The sequence below is a fragment of the Pygoscelis adeliae genome, unplaced genomic scaffold (assembly GCF_000699105.1).
Source record: "Pygoscelis adeliae isolate BGI_AS28 unplaced genomic scaffold, ASM69910v1 Scaffold156, whole genome shotgun sequence".
Classification (NCBI taxonomy): Eukaryota; Metazoa; Chordata; class Aves; order Sphenisciformes; family Spheniscidae; genus Pygoscelis; species Pygoscelis adeliae.
In genome coordinates, this window is record NW_008825016.1 from 4,392,992 (window position 1) to 4,413,160 (window position 20,169).

The 20,169-nt window shown below is 43.3% G+C and overlaps 1 protein-coding gene across 1 annotated transcript in view; it reads left to right on the top strand.

Annotated features, from left to right (window-relative positions):
- The window catches only part of GAS6 (growth arrest-specific 6), an 89,195-nt gene that overhangs the window by 63,209 nt on the left and 5,817 nt on the right, over nucleotides 1–20,169 (top strand). The window contains exons 5-12 of the mRNA XM_009326304.1: nucleotides 5,257–5,379; nucleotides 6,933–7,052; nucleotides 8,916–9,041; nucleotides 10,168–10,289; nucleotides 11,062–11,180; nucleotides 11,578–11,767; nucleotides 17,207–17,371; nucleotides 18,921–19,089. Coding sequence (XP_009324579.1) covers nucleotides 5,257–5,379; nucleotides 6,933–7,052; nucleotides 8,916–9,041; nucleotides 10,168–10,289; nucleotides 11,062–11,180; nucleotides 11,578–11,767; nucleotides 17,207–17,371; nucleotides 18,921–19,089 — 1,134 coding nt within the window. The remainder of the gene's footprint in view (nucleotides 1–5,256; nucleotides 5,380–6,932; nucleotides 7,053–8,915; nucleotides 9,042–10,167; nucleotides 10,290–11,061; nucleotides 11,181–11,577; nucleotides 11,768–17,206; nucleotides 17,372–18,920; nucleotides 19,090–20,169) is intronic.

The window sequence follows — 20,169 nt, forward strand, 5'->3', positions numbered from 1 at the left end:
GAACACTTGTTCCAAACAGCTAATACTGTTTTAGACATGCAAGTCTAAAGGGTAGTGATGAAAAAATCTGAAAAAATAAAAGCTGAATAATTGTTTTTAGGGATTTTTGCCCATTGCAGATGCAGTGGTTTGGAAAGAAAATGATAATATTTTCCCCCATTAAAATATTAAAATATTCTTAAATGGCTGAGTTTTGGCTGGCCATTGTTAATTCACAGGAGAAGTAACAGAGAAGGAGCCTGAAATGCGCTTGGAAGAACGACAGGCTTTGTGCTTGGCCAATTCCAGTGTGCCTCTTAATTTTTCACAGATGCTGCCAAAAGGCTATGTAGCTCTGTGGGGCTGTGCCTGCAAAACGCATTTAATTTTGTTTCTTAGCACTCTTTCTCCTCTCAAAACAAGGTAGTGGAAGGCTCTTTTAATCTGGCACACAAAGACATTGCACAACCCAAGGACTGGGAGGGTGATTAACTAGACTAGTTCATACTGGAAATAAGGTACAAATTTCAACTGTGACAGTGATTAGACAGCTTGGGGGGGCATTTGAGGATTCTCAGTTTCAGAAGACCTTTATATCAGGGTTACAGGTAGGGTTCAGCTCTGGCTTCAGAGAGGTGGATGCAGGTGTTTCCAGCATAGGTGCCTACATGAGCAGTATTCTCGTCACAGTGGAGAGTTAATCAGCAGTCAGTGGTTCTAGAGGGATTCCACTGACCAAACTTCCTCTGCTGTGGGGAGAGCTGAATCACTCTACGGACTCTATTGTACTGACTAGATCTCCACTGACTGCAATGAGAATTTAAGACAATTGCTTTGCAGATAAATGCTTGCCTTACACATAGATACTTGACCGCGGTCTGCAGATCTGGATCTTTTTCTAAAAGAGATCCTGTAGGTCAGCTAGGAATTAGGGATTTGGTTCTGCAAGAGTTTGGAAAACTCTACAGGATTTTTTGGAAATGAAGCTGCATATGGCCTTAAAAAACACAACGGGATTTTTGTTAGGTTGTGTGTGTCTGCTTTTTAATAGCAAGTGTCATAATCTTTGCAACCTAGCATTTTCCCAATGAAGTGTTAATTTGCACCATTTTGCGAATATCAAAAAATAAATTCACAGTACAGAGTAATGAGCTGGAAGCAGCGGTCAGTGTACTTAGGTAAAGTTTTGTTTCCATACGGACTTAAAAAATGGAACTGGTAGTCCTATTCTCTGTCTGCATTTCTGAGCTATATATGTGCTATCAGACATAGCTCAAAGCACGCAAAGAGGTCATGGTCTTTATTACTTTTAAAAGCTTTACTAAAATCTGTCATGTAAATGAATGTAAACAAAAGCTCCATTTTTTCTTGCAATGGTTTAAATCAGGAGCACCTTCTACGAAGTTGGCAGAATTACATAGCTGTGAATCCACCAGGAGAGTATAAGACTGTGTCTTATGTTCTTGAACTCTGATGATAAGAGGAGCAAACTGTCGGCACAATGTTGATGCGATAGAAATGTCCGTGGTTGTTCCTGCCATTTACCATGGGTTGCGATAGGGTGGTATGCTGCTGGACAGTGTTATTTCCATCTGGATCTGCAAGACACATCAGAATCCAGTTTGAGAGAGAGAATCAGAAGTTGAGGATGCACCAGATAAGTCACGCATAACCCTGTTGTCTTGTTTTGCTTATCAAGTGACTTTGAAAACACTGCCATGTCTGGGAGGCTTAGTTTGTGCTGCTTCAAAAAAACCAGACTTGGCTTACTATACCTAAACCATTCTGTTTACTGTATACAAATTCTGATCTGCCTACGAAAAGAAACACGCTGATTAGAGCTGCTCTGTCGTGGCTCATCTCCGCCTTAACCTGGCCTCCCCTGACTCCTCCGCCCCCAGCGGTGTGTCACCTGGGCAGTGATTTATCAGGAGGTATTCCGGCGGGTGGATGTGGTAGACAGCTCATGTAGCTGTGTTTTCTTTTGTGTGGCCTGGCCTCTACCTTGGCTGTGGCTTTGCCCCAGCTCTGCCCAGCTGGAGTGGCGAGGAAGAAAGATAATTAGGCCTTGTTTGCAGTGAGCGGATGGTTATTTCTCTGAGGCTCTTAAGATTGTCTACTCCAGCTTTTCCTGTAGAGTTTTCCCAGGTACTAGCTTCTGAGCATCAAGATGAAATACTGAAAATCAGCATTTCTTTGGCCAAGTCACACTCTGTTCCTGGTCAGCCCTCTGGCTCCCTCCTCCCTTGTCCATGATGCAACGCCTTGCTGAGGCTCAGGATAAATGCTTATCTTTTCAATGGCTAGAGGTTGAAGCTGTGCTGGTTACAGAGGAGAACCTGAAGTGAGAGAGTGGACAGAACCACTGTGTTTTGGCTGTGTTTTGGTAGAGAGGGATGAAATCACAACTTGAAATGCAAATTCTTTCAGTTGTGGAGATTTGTGATCCTTTATGACCTTTTATAGAGCTCCTTCCTTTGCTTCATCTATTTTGTCCTGGTTGATTCAGCCCACTATATTTAATGACAGCCATTGCCAGTCATCTGCTGATTTCTGGCATGTTAGTCCTCTTCAGAAGAATGGTGGAGTCTTCGTTATAAACATATGCATAGTGTACAGGTACATTTGTCATAGTCGTTGAACTTGCACTAGACAGTCGTTATGTCCAAAGCTCAATTAAATACCCTACAGAGAAAGGAGTGGTGAAAACTTTTATATTCTACAATGTGACAAATGTAAAGCAAATATGAAATTAGTACTCCATGGTAATCTGGATAAACTGCAACACTGTGTGCAGCTAATTTCAGTCTTCAGGTAATTCAGTGTGCAGTGCAGCCCAAGAATCTGACTCTTTTTTCTTGATGACTATAACACAAATGCTACCCAACATCAGAGTATATTCTCTTGCCTTATTTTTATGCCTAACATAGCACCAATCTTAATGGCTGCCCGAAAGGCAAACTGAAAGTCCAAAAGGCAGTGGGCACAACCTGAAACACAGGAGGTTCCGCCTGAACATCAGGAAACACTTTTTCACTGTGAGGGTGACCCAGCACTGGCACAGGTTGCCCGGGGAGGTTGTGGAGTCTCCACTCTTGGAGATATTCAAAAGCTCTCTGGACATGGTCCTGGGCAACTTGCTCTCGGTGGCCCTGCTTGAGCTGGGGTATTGGACCAGATGACCTCCAGAGGTGCCTGCCAACATCAACCAGTCTGTGATTACTGAGATTCAAATCTAAGGCAGTCAGTGCAAACAAAAATGCTGTTCAGTGCTTTGTAAGACATCAAAGGGAGTTGCTTCTGCCTGCACTCACAGAAATGTTAAAGTTTTTTCAAAGCAGCCTGTCATGAAGGTGACTTTCAGGGTCACACAGAGGAAGTTAAGAAGACAAATGTAGAAGCATTATAATCCTGACAAAAGTAGGAGTTAATCCAAGTCTTAATTTCTCTCAATTTGAGAAGCCTGATGGGGCTACAAACAGTTCCTCTCCCTACATGCCTCCCTGCCACCCCATATGCCCATCAATTCACAAGTCGTGTTTCAGAATATCATGAAGAGTCTGAACTGGGTGTTGGTCTACTGAACGTTGGTCTCAGCAGAACCAGTGTATGAAAAGGGGTCTTGGCTGCTGTTGCTCGCTTAATGTGTACCCACTGAGCACTTTTTGCACTGCAAATCTAGTATCGCAGACCAAACTTGGTCTTCAGAGGGCTGTTGCTAATCAGGTGCTCTAAATGCACCTGTCTGGTCCACTTTTTGTAAACTCTGCCTTTTGTCTGGACTGAACTGGGTTTCTGCTGAGTAGTAAGGATGTGTTGCCAAGATTGTAGGATTGCAGAAGGCGTTGTTAATGATAGCAGTTTTCCTTTAAAGACTGCTAGCTGCAGCAGCTGCCAACAGTTCCTGTGTCATGCACCAAAAGGATTGGGTAGCATCACTGCTTTGTAGCTTTGCTACCCCTGCTCTGGCGTAGCTGGTCAGGCACAAGAAACTGCCAGATATGTTCATCAGAAGAGAAGCCTGGACATCATGCCTTTCATGTCGTAGGACTTCCTTTTCCAATGCATTCCATGTGCTGGTGAGCACAGAGGACAGTGGGACTGACGGCTTAACGGCTGCAGTGTAGGTCAATCCCATTGCGAATATGCATTCATTCAGGTTTGCCAGGGCTCTAGTCAGGTTCAAATGTTCTCTGTAGCAGGTGGCATCCATGGCAGACTGGACTGTGACTAAAGTTCACCCAAGTGTAGAAGGTCCGCAGAAGTGCCCTGTCTCTCCTGAACCCCGCTGCTGGGAGGGGATATGTAAACAGGCCCTCTGACTAGGTGAGCTTTGCAGCCTGCAGAATGAGCTTCTGCACTGCTCCTTCTGGTTAAGGTTGTGGAAACGGTTAATACATTTATGTTTTTTGTAGATCACTGATCTAGAACACCTGTGTACAGGTCACTACTACATGGTAACTACCAGTTCATTTTTTGTGGGGACAAGGGTATTCTCTGATCCTCCCTTTAGCTATCTCTGCAAACACTGTCCCTGAGTGTTTTGCAGAGAGGTGGGTAGGTGAGTTTGGACAGGTGACTTCAGTTCATCGAGCAGGTACTAGTTCGATATTTGTTCTCCCAATCCTCCCCAAAGTATGGTGACTACTCTCTTGCTACGATCCTATGGAGAATGTCCGTTGTCAACTATTGGAACTTGGCTTAAAAATCAGTGGCAGAATTCACTCTGTGTTGGCCCCATAGGAGCGTTGTGCTGTCTGTACACTGGATTAGTGGTTTGTGATTCTTACACTGTTAACACATTGGTATTTCTTTTTTATTCTCATTCTACATAATAGAAAAGCCTAAGTTGGACAGACAAATTTCAGATACAAACCTTTGCTAGCAACAGGTCTATCAACCCTGGTGAGATTCTCAGTTGAACTACCAAAAGTAATTGAAAAGAGTACCCATCCTTCCTGGAACGCTTAGTTGCTGCCTGCTTTCTGTTTTATCCAAAACTAGGGAGAGTAGAATTAACTTTCTTAAAAATGAGCTACTTGGAGCTGTTTCTTTCAGGACGTGCCCTTCAGATACGGGGATGGTAGCTCACTCCCTTTTGCAATGAAATGAATTCCACTGCATGTGCTCACTAGAGAATTAGCTTCCAGTTTTGCCGTGATTCCCCATTACTGTTTAAGCTTCTTGACTTTTAACGAGAGTGAAACACTTGGTTGTCAGTGACTTCAATGTATTCTCCTGTTTTGTTTTGTTTTTTTTATTCCTTATATAAATCAGATTTGCCAAACCAGTGTTCTCCCGATCCTTGTCACAAAGAGGGGACCGTCAAATGTGAAGATCTCAAGGGGGACTTCTACTGTGAATGCAAGCGTGGCTGGCAGGGAAAAACATGTGAAAAAGGTAATTGAGTTTCGTTATCTTTTATACCTGTAACAAAGATGTATTGTGTTTTGCTGTATTCTCAAATGGTCACCGATACTGTGCTGCACAATTCAAAAGTCACAGAACTGAACCTGGATTACAAACCGCTCGTGTTTTTACGCTTCTGGGAATCATATAACTCTGTCACGTCAGCATTGTTTATATGCCTTTAATGGATCTCAGCTTGGTCTTGGCGAGGTAATCTAAGAAGTTGCGCTCCAACTTTCTGTCCCACCCCTCTGAAGGGGGCAGCAGAAATAGAGTTGTAGTGGCTTTTCAAGCAGAACTGCCTCAACCGTTGCTGTTAACCCCGATGTAACAGGTCACAGACCGCACAGCCTGAGAATTTGCCCCATCTTCCTTTCTAGCACCCCTGCAATAATGGGAACAGTGACTTTCAGCAGGCAGTTGGGGTCTGACTCTGATGATGCACAAGCTGATGAAATTTGTCTGTTAAAGCCTCCTCGCAAGTAGGACCTTATTCCACCTCCACTTACATGCCACTGTGTATTTCCACCAACTCCAAAGACAATATTCAGGCAGAAATTACTTGTGCAAGAAGTTCCAGGCCCCAAGAGGGCTTTCTGTATTCCTTTATGGAACACTGAAGTTATCTTCCCTCCTCTTGTTTTCTGGTTTCTTCTTTTTCTGCCTGCAAGGCTTCCTGTCAGGGTCACTGCTTTTCTGCCTGCCAGGATTAAGTAATTGCCAGAAATCACATTCAGCCAGTCCAGAGTTGTGGCAACCAAGACAGCAGGAGATCCAAAGCCTCTCCTTCTGATGTGAATATTGTGGGGAGATTATAGGCTCACTCACAAGCACCTTACTTAAGCATTTGAGACAGTTGTCTGATCAGTATACAATCAGCTTTGAGAGCTCAGCAACTGATCAGTCTGAAGCATATCCCCTCTTTTTCTTATAAAATGCCATGAAATGTGCTGTTCTACCCATCGGCTAACTCTAGAGACCCATAGACAAGCAGGACATAATGAGCAGGTAGGGCACATCGAGGGTGAAATCCAGGCTCTACTGAATTTAATAGGCTTTTGCTGCCAACCTCAGTGCAGCACCGTTTAGCTCACGGTGCTCAATAGCTGTGAACTTAAAACTTTCTTGTGTTCTCATGAGTTTTGTAGTAGTAAGGATATATTGTTCTTGTTTTATTTAAAGCTTTCATCCTGAACTTATAACTTTAAAAGTTAGTTATGATATAAAATACATTAGTTATAATTAGTTTGCTTCTGCAAACAAACTTCTTCACCTCCACAGTGACTAAAGATACTCTTCTGCATTCTCAGAGCTGTGAAGGAGATACTCAGTTACAGTTCCTTCTCTGTCTTTTTTTTTATTAAATGAACTTGAGCTAATGTACTTGAAGTGTTTGAACTCTTTGTGCTTTTTGTAATCATTGTATTGCAGCTGTAATAGTGTTTCTTGTTTGGTCTTTCTCCTTCCTAATGTGTATCCAACTCTCACCTTCCAGATTATTTATGGAGGTGAAAAGCTGACTGTAACACTTTCTTTTGATGTAGATATTGATGAATGCAGAGCGCAGAATGGCGGCTGTAACCAGCTCTGTCTCAACAAGCTAGGCAGCTACCGTTGCTCATGCTACAGTGGTTACGCTCTTAAAGACAGCAAAACATGTGAAGGTAAGCTTTGCTGGGCCTCTCAGTTTGCTTCAGCAGATGCTTAGTGACTTGTGACTGTATTTCAGGGAGCTGGGTTCCACTGAGCAGCCCCGGTCTACTCCCTAGCCCAGCAGAGACTTGCTGGTAGCTCCTGTTAGCTGCACTCCGCTGGGCTTGTACTGGGTGCACCAGCCAGCACTGCATGCCTGGGCTTGTCAGCGGTCGCACCGTGCTACTCCAATATCATAACACAGGCCTGATTCACAGAGGATTTGTGGCTTGGATTGTGCTAAATTGGTTTAGCTGATCAGTCCTCATAGCCTGACATTGAGAGGAGGAAGGGCTGGCCAGATGCATTGTTGTGATTCTTTCCAGTCTCACGCTGTCGTAGAATATAAGCCATTTGTTTCTCTCTTGTGTGTTTCTTATTTTAATTTATTTTTCTAAATTTGGGTGTGTGCAGCAGCTAATGAGTTCAGATAGATACAGATGGATAAATTCACTGCAACTGAATATTAATAGCTGTAGAAAGGCCCTAGTGAAGGTTGGCAACTGTTTTTACACAGTAGCTGAGACCAGAAAGTGAGGATCTGAAGTATCTGATTGAAACTGTGGAATGAATTTACATAACCAAAACTTAAGCAACTGAGATTTTAAAAGTGTTAAGAAACTGCATGCTGAGACACAGACTCATTAATGATCACAGGTGGCTGTTAAAGTTATGTGTATCTCATGAAAAAAACAGGCAAGTCTGTCTATATACCTCTTACAGATGGATGTGACAACATATTTCTAAACAGTTTGCATACCTGATCTGAACAACATATTAATGCTACCAGCAAAAAGACAAAAAGTAGGATCGTATTTCTGTGTCACTTTCCCTGTTTAAAGTGATGACTGTATAGATTACATGGTATCCCTTTCTAATGGGAGCAGCCGCTTAGAAGAGCCAACTTCCCTGTTGAATTGTCTTCTGGTGCCAGTTGGCATGGACAGGTGGACGGCGAGTGTGCTCACAATGACATTTGTTTTCGTATGTATGTATATTTGTGTAATACCCTAGTACTGTCTGTCAGAGCACTGTCAACATAGCCGATTAAGCATAGGCCAGTTCACTCATATGTGGGAAAATCTCAAAGTGTAACATGTAGTTGTACTTTTAACATATGCTAAAAAGCAAAAGTGAATATTAAACTCTCAGTATACTGCAAATGTTTTGTCAACACCAGGATTTTGCTGGGTATTAGTTAACATGTTAGAAAAACACTTGTTTTGTTTTTATGGACCTCCAGTTCCAGCCCATTGCCTGCCTTCGTGGTGAAACCCCACAACATCTCTCAGACATGACTTGTTCTTTGTGACAAATTGGGCTGCCTCAATTCCCCTTTACCACTACAGATCAGCAGATTTAGATCATAGTTTTGTGAATGCGTGAGAAATTATCGTTTGCCTGTCTGAGGAAGGAGAACAGAAATCTGTGATGCTCCACAGGCTGCGTGTTCCTTCTGTGTTTTGGTAAAATTCATACTGCTGTTCCTCAGTTCCTGCTTGCTGCTTTTTAACCCGCAGTTTCAGCCCCCTGAATGGAGTGGGGCTTTTTGGTTTCGTGGGAATTGTTTTGTTTTACAGTTTTTCTCCTGGCTCATTTTGCATTGTTTTTTCCAATAGCGGTTAATGGCTTAAAGAAAGAAACAACAACTGGTTTTGAAAGCCTGAAGTCACTTCTTACAGCTAGCTAACCCTAAAGGTAGATTCTTAAAGATACTGGTTTTTCAGTTACCAAAGTAATGGAGGGATCTCTTGACCCTGAGCCCACTCCAGTGTGCGAACAGTGAAGTGATTATACTCATCTGAAGTCGTGTTTTTTAATTGCTTGTTTTGCAGACATAGATGAATGCACAGCATCAGCAGACATCTGTGGAGAAGCTCATTGTAAAAATTTAATAAGCTCATATGAATGTCTTTGTGACGCAGGCTACAAGTACGATGACGTGAGAAAGACTTGTCAGGGTAAGCTCATGAAATAACATCATGTTAGCATTTATTACATGATTTAAAGCTATAAAAAAAAAGAAATTTAATTTCAGGCTTCAGTAAAAGCTGTTTTTTTAATCTTTCTTACACACTGGACTTCTGTTCCCTTTCCCTAGTTGTGAGTGAGTTTGCAGTTTGTGGTCATCTTTGAGTTCATCGAGTTTGCAGTCATCTTTGATGACTTGAATCAAGCTGTACGATCCGGAGTAGTGAGATTTCTTTAATTTGTGACAAGTACAAGATCTGGTGGAAGCTCAGAAGCATCTGTGCATGTTGCTGTCTCTCTTTGTAGGACAAGAAAAGTTACAGAGCAGTAGCTGTTCTTTCAAAACCTGTCTTGTGGTATTACTCTGAACTAGGAGCTTAATACGCATTGGAACCATGCACAGTTCTGCTGGCTACACTGCCTGCAAGCTTTCTCAACAGAGTAAGTTTTGAAAGTATTCCAAAACTAGCATTGTTCCCCGCCTTTTGTCTAAGCTAAGGTAATGACTTGAATCACACGGCAGCCAGCCCTACTGGGCTTTAAGTGTTTATCTGTGCCTGAAGAGATCCCTGTGGGCCATCACAATTTGTTTTCCTGCATTTGTTTGCGAAGCGGATAAAAACAAGCCAAAGAAAAAAAAAAAGAAAACAATGAATGAGAAACTCAGCTTTTACTTGTCTGTTGAGGATCCAGCTGCTGAGTAGCAATGAAGCAAGTAGTCCCCGAGTTGAACCTGAATTGAAGGAGCAGGAGCCAGTCAGCACAGGCATGGCAGAAGGGGCCTGAAGGGAGGAAGTCTTGTCTAGGAGTTAAAGCCCAGGGCTCTGAACCAGCAGACGAGGAGTTGAGATCTGCTTCCAGCCTTCCTACTGATTTGTTGTGTATTTTTGGGCAGCTGGAATCTGTCTGGGAAAACAGATTTGTGCAGATGCTAATTCTAACTCTTCTCTCCTGTAAAGGTGTGGCATAGGGTAAGTACTGGCTACGGAGCACTTGGGCATGCTCACATGAAAGGTGCTGCAAAACAGCACTGATAATGGTTTTTCCTCCAGATGATTCATGTTTAAACAAACTCAATTGCTGTTTTCTCCTCTCTTCTTTGCTGATTTTGTGTAGATATAAATGAATGCGAAGAAAAGCTCTGTGAACAGACCTGTGTCAACTCGCCAGGAAGTTATACCTGTCATTGCGATGGCAGAGGGGGAGTAAAACTTTCCCGGGACATGAATACATGTGAGGTATGTTAGTCTTCATTGCCATAACCGCAGAACAGACCTTTATTTTACATTGCAATTAAGAATAACTGATGAAGCTCTGGACCAAAGCCATTTGACCTGAGTGACCAGCAGGAGGGAATCATATCGGCAAGGCCACGTGAGCTGGGGACAGCAGCTGTCCTGAAAAGAAGGGTCTCATTAGCCTTTTTGGGAGGAAGTTCATTCAGTCTCTCTTCGCATGCTCCTCCTGTTGCCATTCCAAGAAGAGCATGCCAGTGATAGCCCTGCCAGCCCTTTGTTTGGCTATGAGTTACCTCTGGCTGCACAAGCTTTTCTGAGTTAGGCTCAGTAGGACGCTGCAAAGGTCTCAGGGCATATGGTGTAAGTTACAGACCAGCACTTGCACTTGACACTTTCATCCTCCAGGCATTTGAGGTGGATGGGCTTCAGTGGCACAGGCTGCCTCTGCGGAAACCAACCAACAGCGAATTGTTAGCACATCTTTTGTTGCAGGCACGACGTTGCAGTAGAAAAACCTTATGCTGTTCCTTACGAGTATGATTTCATTTTGCAACAGGAAAACATTCCTCCGAGGCGGATAGGAGGGAGGAGGGAAGGAAAGAGGAAATGTTCTCAGTACCAAAACAACTGTATTTTGAGAGTATAAACATTAAAGTGCCTTAGCCTGCTATATGTATAGCAACTACATGAGAAAAGAAGAGGAGGCATGCGCTCTGATTCTCTTTCTGCTGTGTGAGGAGAACAAGCACTCAAAAATGTGTTTTGATTATAGAACATAATACCGTGTGTGCCTTTTGCTGTTGGAAAAAGTATTAAATCCTTGTACCTGGGGAGGATGTTCAGCGGCACTCCTGTTATCAGGCTGCGCTTTAAAAGGAAACAACCGACGAGGTGAGGACAATTTAGAATGACAGTCGAATGCGCTGTCCGGCTTTAATGCTTGCAATGGAGTTAAGTCATTACAATAACAATTATTCTTATGATCATCCTTATTTGTTTGGATTATGGAGTCCTGTAAGGCGAAACATTATCCAAACCAGTAATTGAGAAAGGCAGCCTTGACCGCAGAGCCCCTAGGATAATTACTGAAGTACAGTAATGTATTCTTTATTCTTGACGCTATTTTAAAATCTGTCTTCACAGCTTAAGTCTTTCAGGAGTGCATTAAAAGCTAGTATGTTTTAACAGAGCTTTATAATTGTTAGAATTGATGCTATCTGTATGGAAAGTACTCTGTGGTTTTTGAACTCTGCATAACTAATTTATTTCTTGGCACCTGTGCGGTCAGACTTGTGGCTGAGTTCGACTTTAGAACCTTTGATCCTGAAGGTATCCTTTTCTTTGCTGGAGGCCATCAAGACAGCACATGGGTAGTCTTGGCTTTGCGCAAAGGACGGCTAGAGCTGCAGCTGAAATACAATGGAATAGGCCGCGTGACCAGCAGTGGGCCGCTTATCAACCATGGCATGTGGCAAACGGTGAGTCCAGACCACTGCTGAGACCTTACCCTTTCTTGGCTTCTTCCCAATGGGCTCTGTCAAGTGCAGCTAGTCTTTGTGTATTCTTGAGAAGATGCTTTTCCAACCTACCTATCCATTCAATGCGTGCCAGGACATTTTACATTCTAAGGTGAGAATGGGATGTTTTTCCTAACAAATTGAATTATACTTTATATCCATTGTAAACTAGACTGCATCACTAATTTGCACAACTAGAGCAGACACAGCACCTTTGAGATGCAGCAGTGCTAAGCTGACTTCATCTCAATTCGAGAAGATGCCCTCTGGGTGAGGGTTGGAAGGGAGTAAGAGGGAAGGAACTCTAGCTGTTCTTTTAAGGAAGTTTCCAAGGGTGTTTGGTGTGTGATTGCTTTTGTGTATTCATCTGTTTGTTTGCTTGTTTAGTCACAGGGTTCAGATTGTCTGAGCCCTTGACAAATCTCATATGCTACAGTATCCTTTTTTTAAAGTCTTCAGGCTTGTTTATATACAAAATAGACCATTTCCCTTGAAAGATATTGGGGTCTATTAGAACCTCTCTGTTTACTAATAACATAATCCCAGCAATCTCGCAAGACGACGCCCTGCGTCTTGGAGCTTGTAAGGATTCATGCTCTTGACACTCTCGCGGAATATCTCCTGGTGATTCTGGGAAGCATCATGGGTGTTACCATTTGTGACAGGATCATGAAAAGCATCCTGTAGTGTGATCTACAGTAGATCAGCAATTTATATATGCCTTCTCACTTCTGCTTTTTCGTCTCCTTTCATTTTTTCTTACTTAATTAGATCTTTTGACTTTTAAGTTCATGTGTGTCTCGGGGAGTGGGTGGGAAGTTCTCAGCTAACTCGCATATGAGACAAATACAGATACTGGTAACTGTGAATAATTTTCTGTTTTAAATTTTTTAGTATAAAAAATTTCAGAATTGTACATTAAAGAAAAAAGCAAGGTGGGAAAAATTTTGTTTCTAATGCATAAATAAAGAAGTCCTTGAGCGCATTCACTGTCAACTACTGACATTTGGTAATGTTTCCAGCAGATGAGGTGATGTTTAATTCAGTTCCTTTACTGTCAGTGAAACAATTTTAGATTCCAAATGGAGAGCTGTAGAGGTTCAGCAAAGCTGTAGATAAAATGTATGACATGCTGAATCTTTACAGGTACGTATAGCCTCAAGCCAGTTCTTACTAAATTTGTTGTAAGATTTGTTCTGCTGATTTGAAATATGGCAATTGTAATTGCCCGCACAGGGAGGATGGTGATGGAAGATGTGAAAAGCAGAGTTGATGCCACTGGGGTGACTTGGGAGTCACAAAAAGCAGTCGTTACCAAGCTAAACCATTCAACACAGGAACGTAACATACTTGTTAAGTGCCAGACCTCATTATGAAGTAATTACAAACTTTCCCATGCTAGTTTTGGGGGAGACAGCTGAAATGTATTTTCTTTCTTCAAGTAATACAAAAATGCTCAAACACATAGGAGTTATGAGGTAAACAAAGGCTGTGCTTGCTTTCTGCAGGGAAAGAAGGCAGTATGATAAAAGTAAGTACCATTTTTAGGCAAGAATTGTTGGTCTCCTGCCAGCCACCAGTGTCAGGGCTCTTATCCCCAGGTACCATCATAACCAAGAAATTGCCTGGCTGAGTTGCTGCAGCAATGCACTATTTGCACGTTTTCTGAGAGATTGTATAACTCCCCTGGAAACCCTTCCCCAAGACTTTTTGGGACAGTGCAGACTGAGCTGTGGGTGCTGTGCGGTGCAGGTGGACAGGATCCACGCCAAAGAGGGGGCAGAGGTGCCCCTGCAGCCAGCAGTGCTGCCCTGCACGTGGGCTGAGCAGGGCCTGGCAGCTGCCAGAGACGTGGTACGGCATGAGCGGAGGAGAGAGCGTCGGGGAGTGCTGCCACAGGAGGGCTTGCCCCTGGAGCGGGTCAATGGCTACAGCTCTGGTGCCCGTCTCCCAAAGTGAAACTGTTAATGCTGTGCCTGATGCTGGCCAAAGGCAGAAGGATTTACCCACAAGTGAATGGCAGCAGGAGGAAGGAGCCTTTAGTCTCTTGACTTCATGGTTAACTCACCTCTGAGGCTTGGGATGCTGCTTGTGTTGCTGGGGTGCTGTCGATTTCTCCTTTCTCTGCTCTGTTTTCTTATCCCTTGCCTCCACCCTACAGGTACTTTGTTCTCTTCTGCGTAACATCCAGTGTCACCCCGGTCTCTAAATGCCATTTAATCTATATGGCTGAGCGATACAACTATAAATCTGTTCCTCCATTTTATCCCCTCCCTCATTTCTCCTTTTTCCTCTGCCCAGCACGGTTTTTAATTTGGGAAATCCTGTTGAGGAGGGGTTATTCTTTTTTTCTGTCTCCTTTATAAAACATGTAGCCACACATTTCATTTTAAGTATGGACTTGTGTGTACTTTTCAACCTCACCTTCTGTGAAGCACAACCCCAACAACCTTCAGAGGTCACAATCCAGACTCAAATGCAGTTTGGGAGCTTTACTCTGGACTTCAGTGTGCACAAGATCAAGCCCTTAGTTTTGGTTAGACCTAGAACAGTGGAGTTTGGATACTGGTGGGAACTTTATAGGGGTTGTGAGAAAATAGTAATTTTACTATTTAACTTCCGGCAGATGAAAAAAGAATGGCTATTTAAAAGCAAAACATGAGAAAAAGCACCAGCGGTGTGTGTCTTTTGGTCTCTTGAGCAGAAGTTGCATACTTTTATGGAAATATGAAGGCATTTTCAAAACTTTGGGCCAATATTTCTACCTAGGTATTTTCTCTCATGTTGATCCCTCTTAATCTATTTTTAAATGATCATTCCCAGCATTGAAAACACAAACAAGCAAGCCTCAGGAAGAACTTCTAATGTAGTTATTTGTGTGCAGTCCAGCTGGATGAAGTAGCATGTGTGAACTGATGACAGTAGAGAACGCACTCGCCTTCTGTTTGTTTTGCATTTCCAAAAGAAGTCATAATTTTGTCTTTTTTTCAATGTTTAGTTTAGTACTGGCATGAGGACAATATGGTTGGCAAAAATAACAACCTACCTGCACTGTTAAATGTCAGAACTGAAGGTTAAACAATCACAAGCAGATTCATATTTGGCTTTAACCCTGCGGCTGCCCGTAGTCCCATCCCTTTTCAGTGCTGTCCACTTGCTTTTCAGCAAAGAGCAGACAGGCTGGCTGTGCGCTATGAGTTATCCAGGGCATGAGTCCAAAACACAAAGCTGACTGCCCTTATGGCTAGCCATATGGGAACCCTTAGCTGTGAGAACTGCCTGCCTGATCACCCCCCAGCACACTATGGCAGGCAGCAGCTAGTTGCAAGGAGAGAATTACAGCAGTCTGCTCACTACCGAAATGCTTCCCCTTTTGGTTTGGTGGTGGTGGTGGTGCACCAGCAATTAAGCTTTGAATATAAGGAACCCGAGCTGAAGCTGCCAGAGGGCAGCGTGAAGTAGGCAGACTGTAATTTCCTAAACTGGAATTTGTTAAGAGCTTGCATGGGGATTAACCCCTTCTCCTATGGAAGTTTCCACTGATTTGGGTTTGTTTATATTAATGATCAGAAGCAGCTAAGAACTCAGACTAATTTTTTAAAATTTATGTTATTACTTACTATACAATCTAATAAAATTTTAGAAGGCCCTGAATTTTGGTGGCCCTGCAAGTTGCAGAATTTCTTCACTGAGGAAGAACAATAGGGGCATTGCTGCAGCCGGCTTTTCCCCATTCCCATTTGCTCCGTGGCTGCTCGCGATCCGTGCTAGGAGCAGGGAGACGGTCCGTGCCAGCTCCTTGCGGCGCTCTGTATCCTGGTGCATTAGGGCAGCGGTGACCGCCACACCGAGCAGAGGTGTCCGAGTGAGTTTTTAGCTAGATAGCCAGTGTAGCTAAGCCAGTTTGGCTGTGGCTGCCAGGACCTGTGTGCTTACGTTCCCACCCACTGAGTGGACTTTACAGCCTGCCAATGCCCAAAAAAGCCTGTTTGAGACTGGCTTGTGTGTCTCCATGGAACGCAGTGGGGAGGTGTAGATGCCACTTTAAACAAGCAAGCTTCAGACAAGTAAATTCATGTCCTGTAGGATACAGCATGGAGCAACACACCAGCTGTAAACAGTGTTTTAGCAATATAAACCAGACTGTACTGGAATCCACAGGAGAAGAAAAAAGTTTTATATTCTGTGAACAATCTTTTCAACTATCAAATTCACTTAATCTTCATTACTGAAGACTGCAATCCAAAGGGAGTGTCCAGGAATAAACCTGCTCAACCCTGTCATCCTTTACGTTACAGCCACAGAGAGACAGCTCAGCGTGGCTCATGGAAACAATTTTGGGGCAGCTACTCCTGAAATGCAAAGAGAAGGATGCTCATGACCTGGCCTACTAGCAGGGAGAGGGAAGAACAAGTCTGAACAGCCGCTGAAATAGATATTTGGTTCTATATAGCGGCTCACTGATGGAGGCAGCATCTGGGTGTCCCGGGGAGCAGAGCTATATGGATGAAGAGTGGGGTATCTGTCATGGAGTGGGAAGAAGGAGTGCTGTGTTGAAGATAATGAAATGGAGGAGGTGCGCTCCTTTCTTCTTCTCTGCAGGAAAAAAGGGGTTATCTTCCACTACGGCCACAGAATGCCCCGTTGGTAGCAGGACCCAGGACCCAAGGCACAAGAATCCGTGCTGCTGTTCAGCAGCCTGCTATGTGTCAGCTTTGTGCTTTGCCTCCTCCTCTCCCTCCCCGGAGCTGGCTGCTTCATAGTGCTTCTCTGTGCAACCTGGTCATAATTAAAACTATGAAATTTTTTTGAAATTTCAGTGGTGATAGAATCTTCCTAGAAGTAGCTCTTCGGAGACATGGAGGTAAAACTTGCAGATACCTTTTGAGAGAAAAAATATTCCCTATTACACATTTTTATTACCCTCTCAAATATGACATCTTCTATTGTTCTTTTTTCAGGGGCCAGTATTCAAAGACTAGACTTAACGTGGCTGGAAGGCTTCTCCTTTATGTTTCACAGGCCTAAAAAAAGACATCTTCTTATCTGTCTTTCCAGCTTTCCTTTTACATGCAGCTGCAATAGAAAGTTTCTCATTAATAACTCGTTATTGCATTTACGTTTTGCATAGAGCAACCTACAAATGTCATGTAGTTAATCCACTCGTATTTTGAAGTAGCTGGGCTGTCTCGCCATTAGGGCAACCCCAGGTTGCCATCTAGAGTAAAGATTTACATATCAAGGTGGAATGTAACTTAAAAGGTAGACAAAGAGGCTTGGGGACAGAAAACATTTCTCCATCTTGGGGATTTCACTAATGGTGTCTGTCCTTTAGTTGAGGCTGCAGATACTAAGTTCTTTTTATACTGAATTATTCTATTTGCAATTTTACTTTTTCAGATCTCTGTTGAAGAACTTGAAAGAAGTTTGGTTATAAAGGTCAACAGGGATGCAGTTATGAAAATAGCTGTCTCAGGGGATCTGTTTACTCTAGACAAAGGACTGTACCAGCTGAATTTGACAGTAGGAGGCATTCCTTTCAAAACAAAGGACCTTATTCTACCGGTAAGAAAGCACGGTCGCTCATGTTGTTTTGCATGCCTGAAGGGCTTGATTTCATCTTCTCTTGGGGTAATGTAGGTCCTTCCTGAGAGCAGTTCAGCCTGCCATGAAAGGTGGAATTATCACCTTCTGGATACAGCTTTCTCTCCATTGACTATAGAGGGAGCCTAAGCCAGTAGCAAAGGTGAGACTCCTGATTTTTTGATTGGTGAGTTTGGGTGAGATGTATCCCACCCTTGGCCTGCAGAATTAGGACACAGCAAAACTGGAGCACATGGCAAAGCCTTGAGAATTAATGGTGGTCGTGCTGGCTTGGAGGCCATGAGTGGCCCTGGTGGGCCAGTGGGCACACTGCTGTGTGAGGGTACAATTGTGCCCGCTAGGTCTGCAAACAACATTGGGGACACTTTTTGTGTTGTGACCGAAGTTTGTGCTTCTTGTGTATTGTATCACAGTTTTGCTGCTTGCGTTTGCTGTTTCAGTTTAGTAAGACCCAAGGGAAAACAGAAGCTTATTCTAATTTATTTCCTCCTAATTCATATGCCTATAGATAGGGCATATGAATAAAAGCTAAGGCACTCTTTGGGTGAGATTGGATGATTGCTGTGTTTCTGAAATAGCTGCTGCTCAGGCTGTTTTGAATGTCCACCACACACAGAGTTGGCACCTTGAAACCCAAATTGGCATCTCTCTATTTCTAAATGAGGTGACAAGCTTGCGGCTCTGTGACTGGGCGTGCAGCAGCTGAGGAAGGCTCCTGTTCCTCACAAGAAGCCATTCAGGGCCACTGCTTGTCTGAAACATTAAGATCGGGGTGCGGTCTGAATATAGGATTGAGAGCCAAAAACTGCTGAGGTTTTTATCCTGGCTCAGACACTTAATTCTCTCTGCTTCAGTTAATTGGGCGTAATGGTGCTGGTTTAGACGCGTTGCAAGGAGCCTTCTCGTTACATACTCTCTCGCGTTTTAATGCTGACATTTGGTACGGGATAACATAACTAGAAGCTGGAAGGAGCAAGGTGTGTACAGAGTGGGGTGCCCGTCTAGTGGCTCAGGCACCCCTCCCTTAAGCCAGAACCCAACAACTTACCACGATCAGGTCCAACATCTTGTGTGTCATGAAGGCTGTTTGCAATAACACACAGGATATTTTTTTTAACTTCAAGTTAGCCTCCAGCACTTGCAATGCAGAATTACAGGAGTTACACAGCTTTGGCTACAGAGCTTCAGAAGTAAATTGCACTAATGATGTGCAGCATGTAGAAGCAGCTAACAGAATCAATACAACCAAATCAGCACCTGCATTAGCTAGTGCCTTCTGTCCTGTGGAGACAAGCTGAGCTCAGGAGAGTTTCCTGGGGAATACTGACCGCTTATTTGCTTTGTGTTGTGGGATTGGGGTTGCCACCAATTGGTTTGCATGTGCATAACATGTCAAAATGATCTCCCCTGTTTGATATCATAATGTAACTCAGGACTCCTCTGCACCCAAAATCAGTTATTCTTTACTGAACAGTAGTTTGAGGCATGAGATACTGCTTTATCTTCCTAGATAAACCCTCGGCTGGATGGTTGCATGCGGGCATGGAACTGGCTGAATGGGGAGGACACCACTATCCAAGAGACCATAAAGATGAATGAAAAGATGCAGTGCTTTTCTGTAGCAGGACGAGGGTCTTTCTATCCTGGCCGAGGTTTTGCTGTGTTTAATCTTACTTACAGTAAGTACTTTATTTTTTTATTTCTGACCTGTTGTCCTGCCATTAATCATACTTGGTTAATAAACAGTTTAAAGCTTGCAGGTATGCCAGGCTCAGTGCTGATCGATGCAGAAAAGACTGGCAGCCATGGGTGGAGAGGGAATAGCTAAACTTGTGGTTCATAGCAAAGGAAGGCCTATGTATGATGCCCAGCACGGATTAGGGTCTCTCTGTGTAGCTCCAGTAATGCATTTCACATCCAGGCTGGCTCCAGCTCATCTTCAGCATTAGGGGCTTCACATCCCTCTGCCAGCTGTGTAGCTGGGTTCCAGCCCTATCTGCTGTTTTCTCCTAAATGGGAAGAGCTGCAAGCCATAGGGCTGTATCCTGAGTTTATGACGGACAGAAAATCCATATTGTCTGTAGCAAAATGTCCAATATCAGATTCACTTTTAATCCTTGGGTGGTATTCGTTACACTTGGGACAAACACACTAAGCGTATCTCTGATACAAGCTGAATGAAATTGGCCTAGATACCGTAATAACAAGTTTCAAACTACACCTGGCCATACTAATTTAGCACTCAGAAAGGCACCTTTTCTTTATTCTGGATTATTCTGTTTGTTTATCTGTGCGATCAACTGTCAGTATTTTTAAAAACACAAATGCCAACCATCTATTTTAGTTTTGTGTGCAAGTCCTCCTCTGCAGAAGCCTTCTGTGCATCATTATGTGGATTTTTCTGCTGTGCCGTTGCAAATTAGGGAGTATCAGGTGTCTGTCGTCTCATTTACCACATGGGTTCAAAAGCTGCAAAGTAGAGACAATGCAGCATCTGAACTGCAGATGACAACACTCAGCAGAGATGAGTCCTCAGCACCTGCATTTTTGTATTCTTTTTTCTGCAAACAATAATCCTTTTCTTTTGGCTTTGTAACGGTAAGCTTTATAAAGAACTTCTTTATTGTATTTCCAGATGTGGTGAATCAGCATAGCTAATACTACTATGTAGGGAGGTTGCAGAAACAGTATTGAAATCTTTCTTTGTAGCCAGCATCACCTTTTAAATTACAAGGGCACTGGGTCAGTAAGAAAGATGC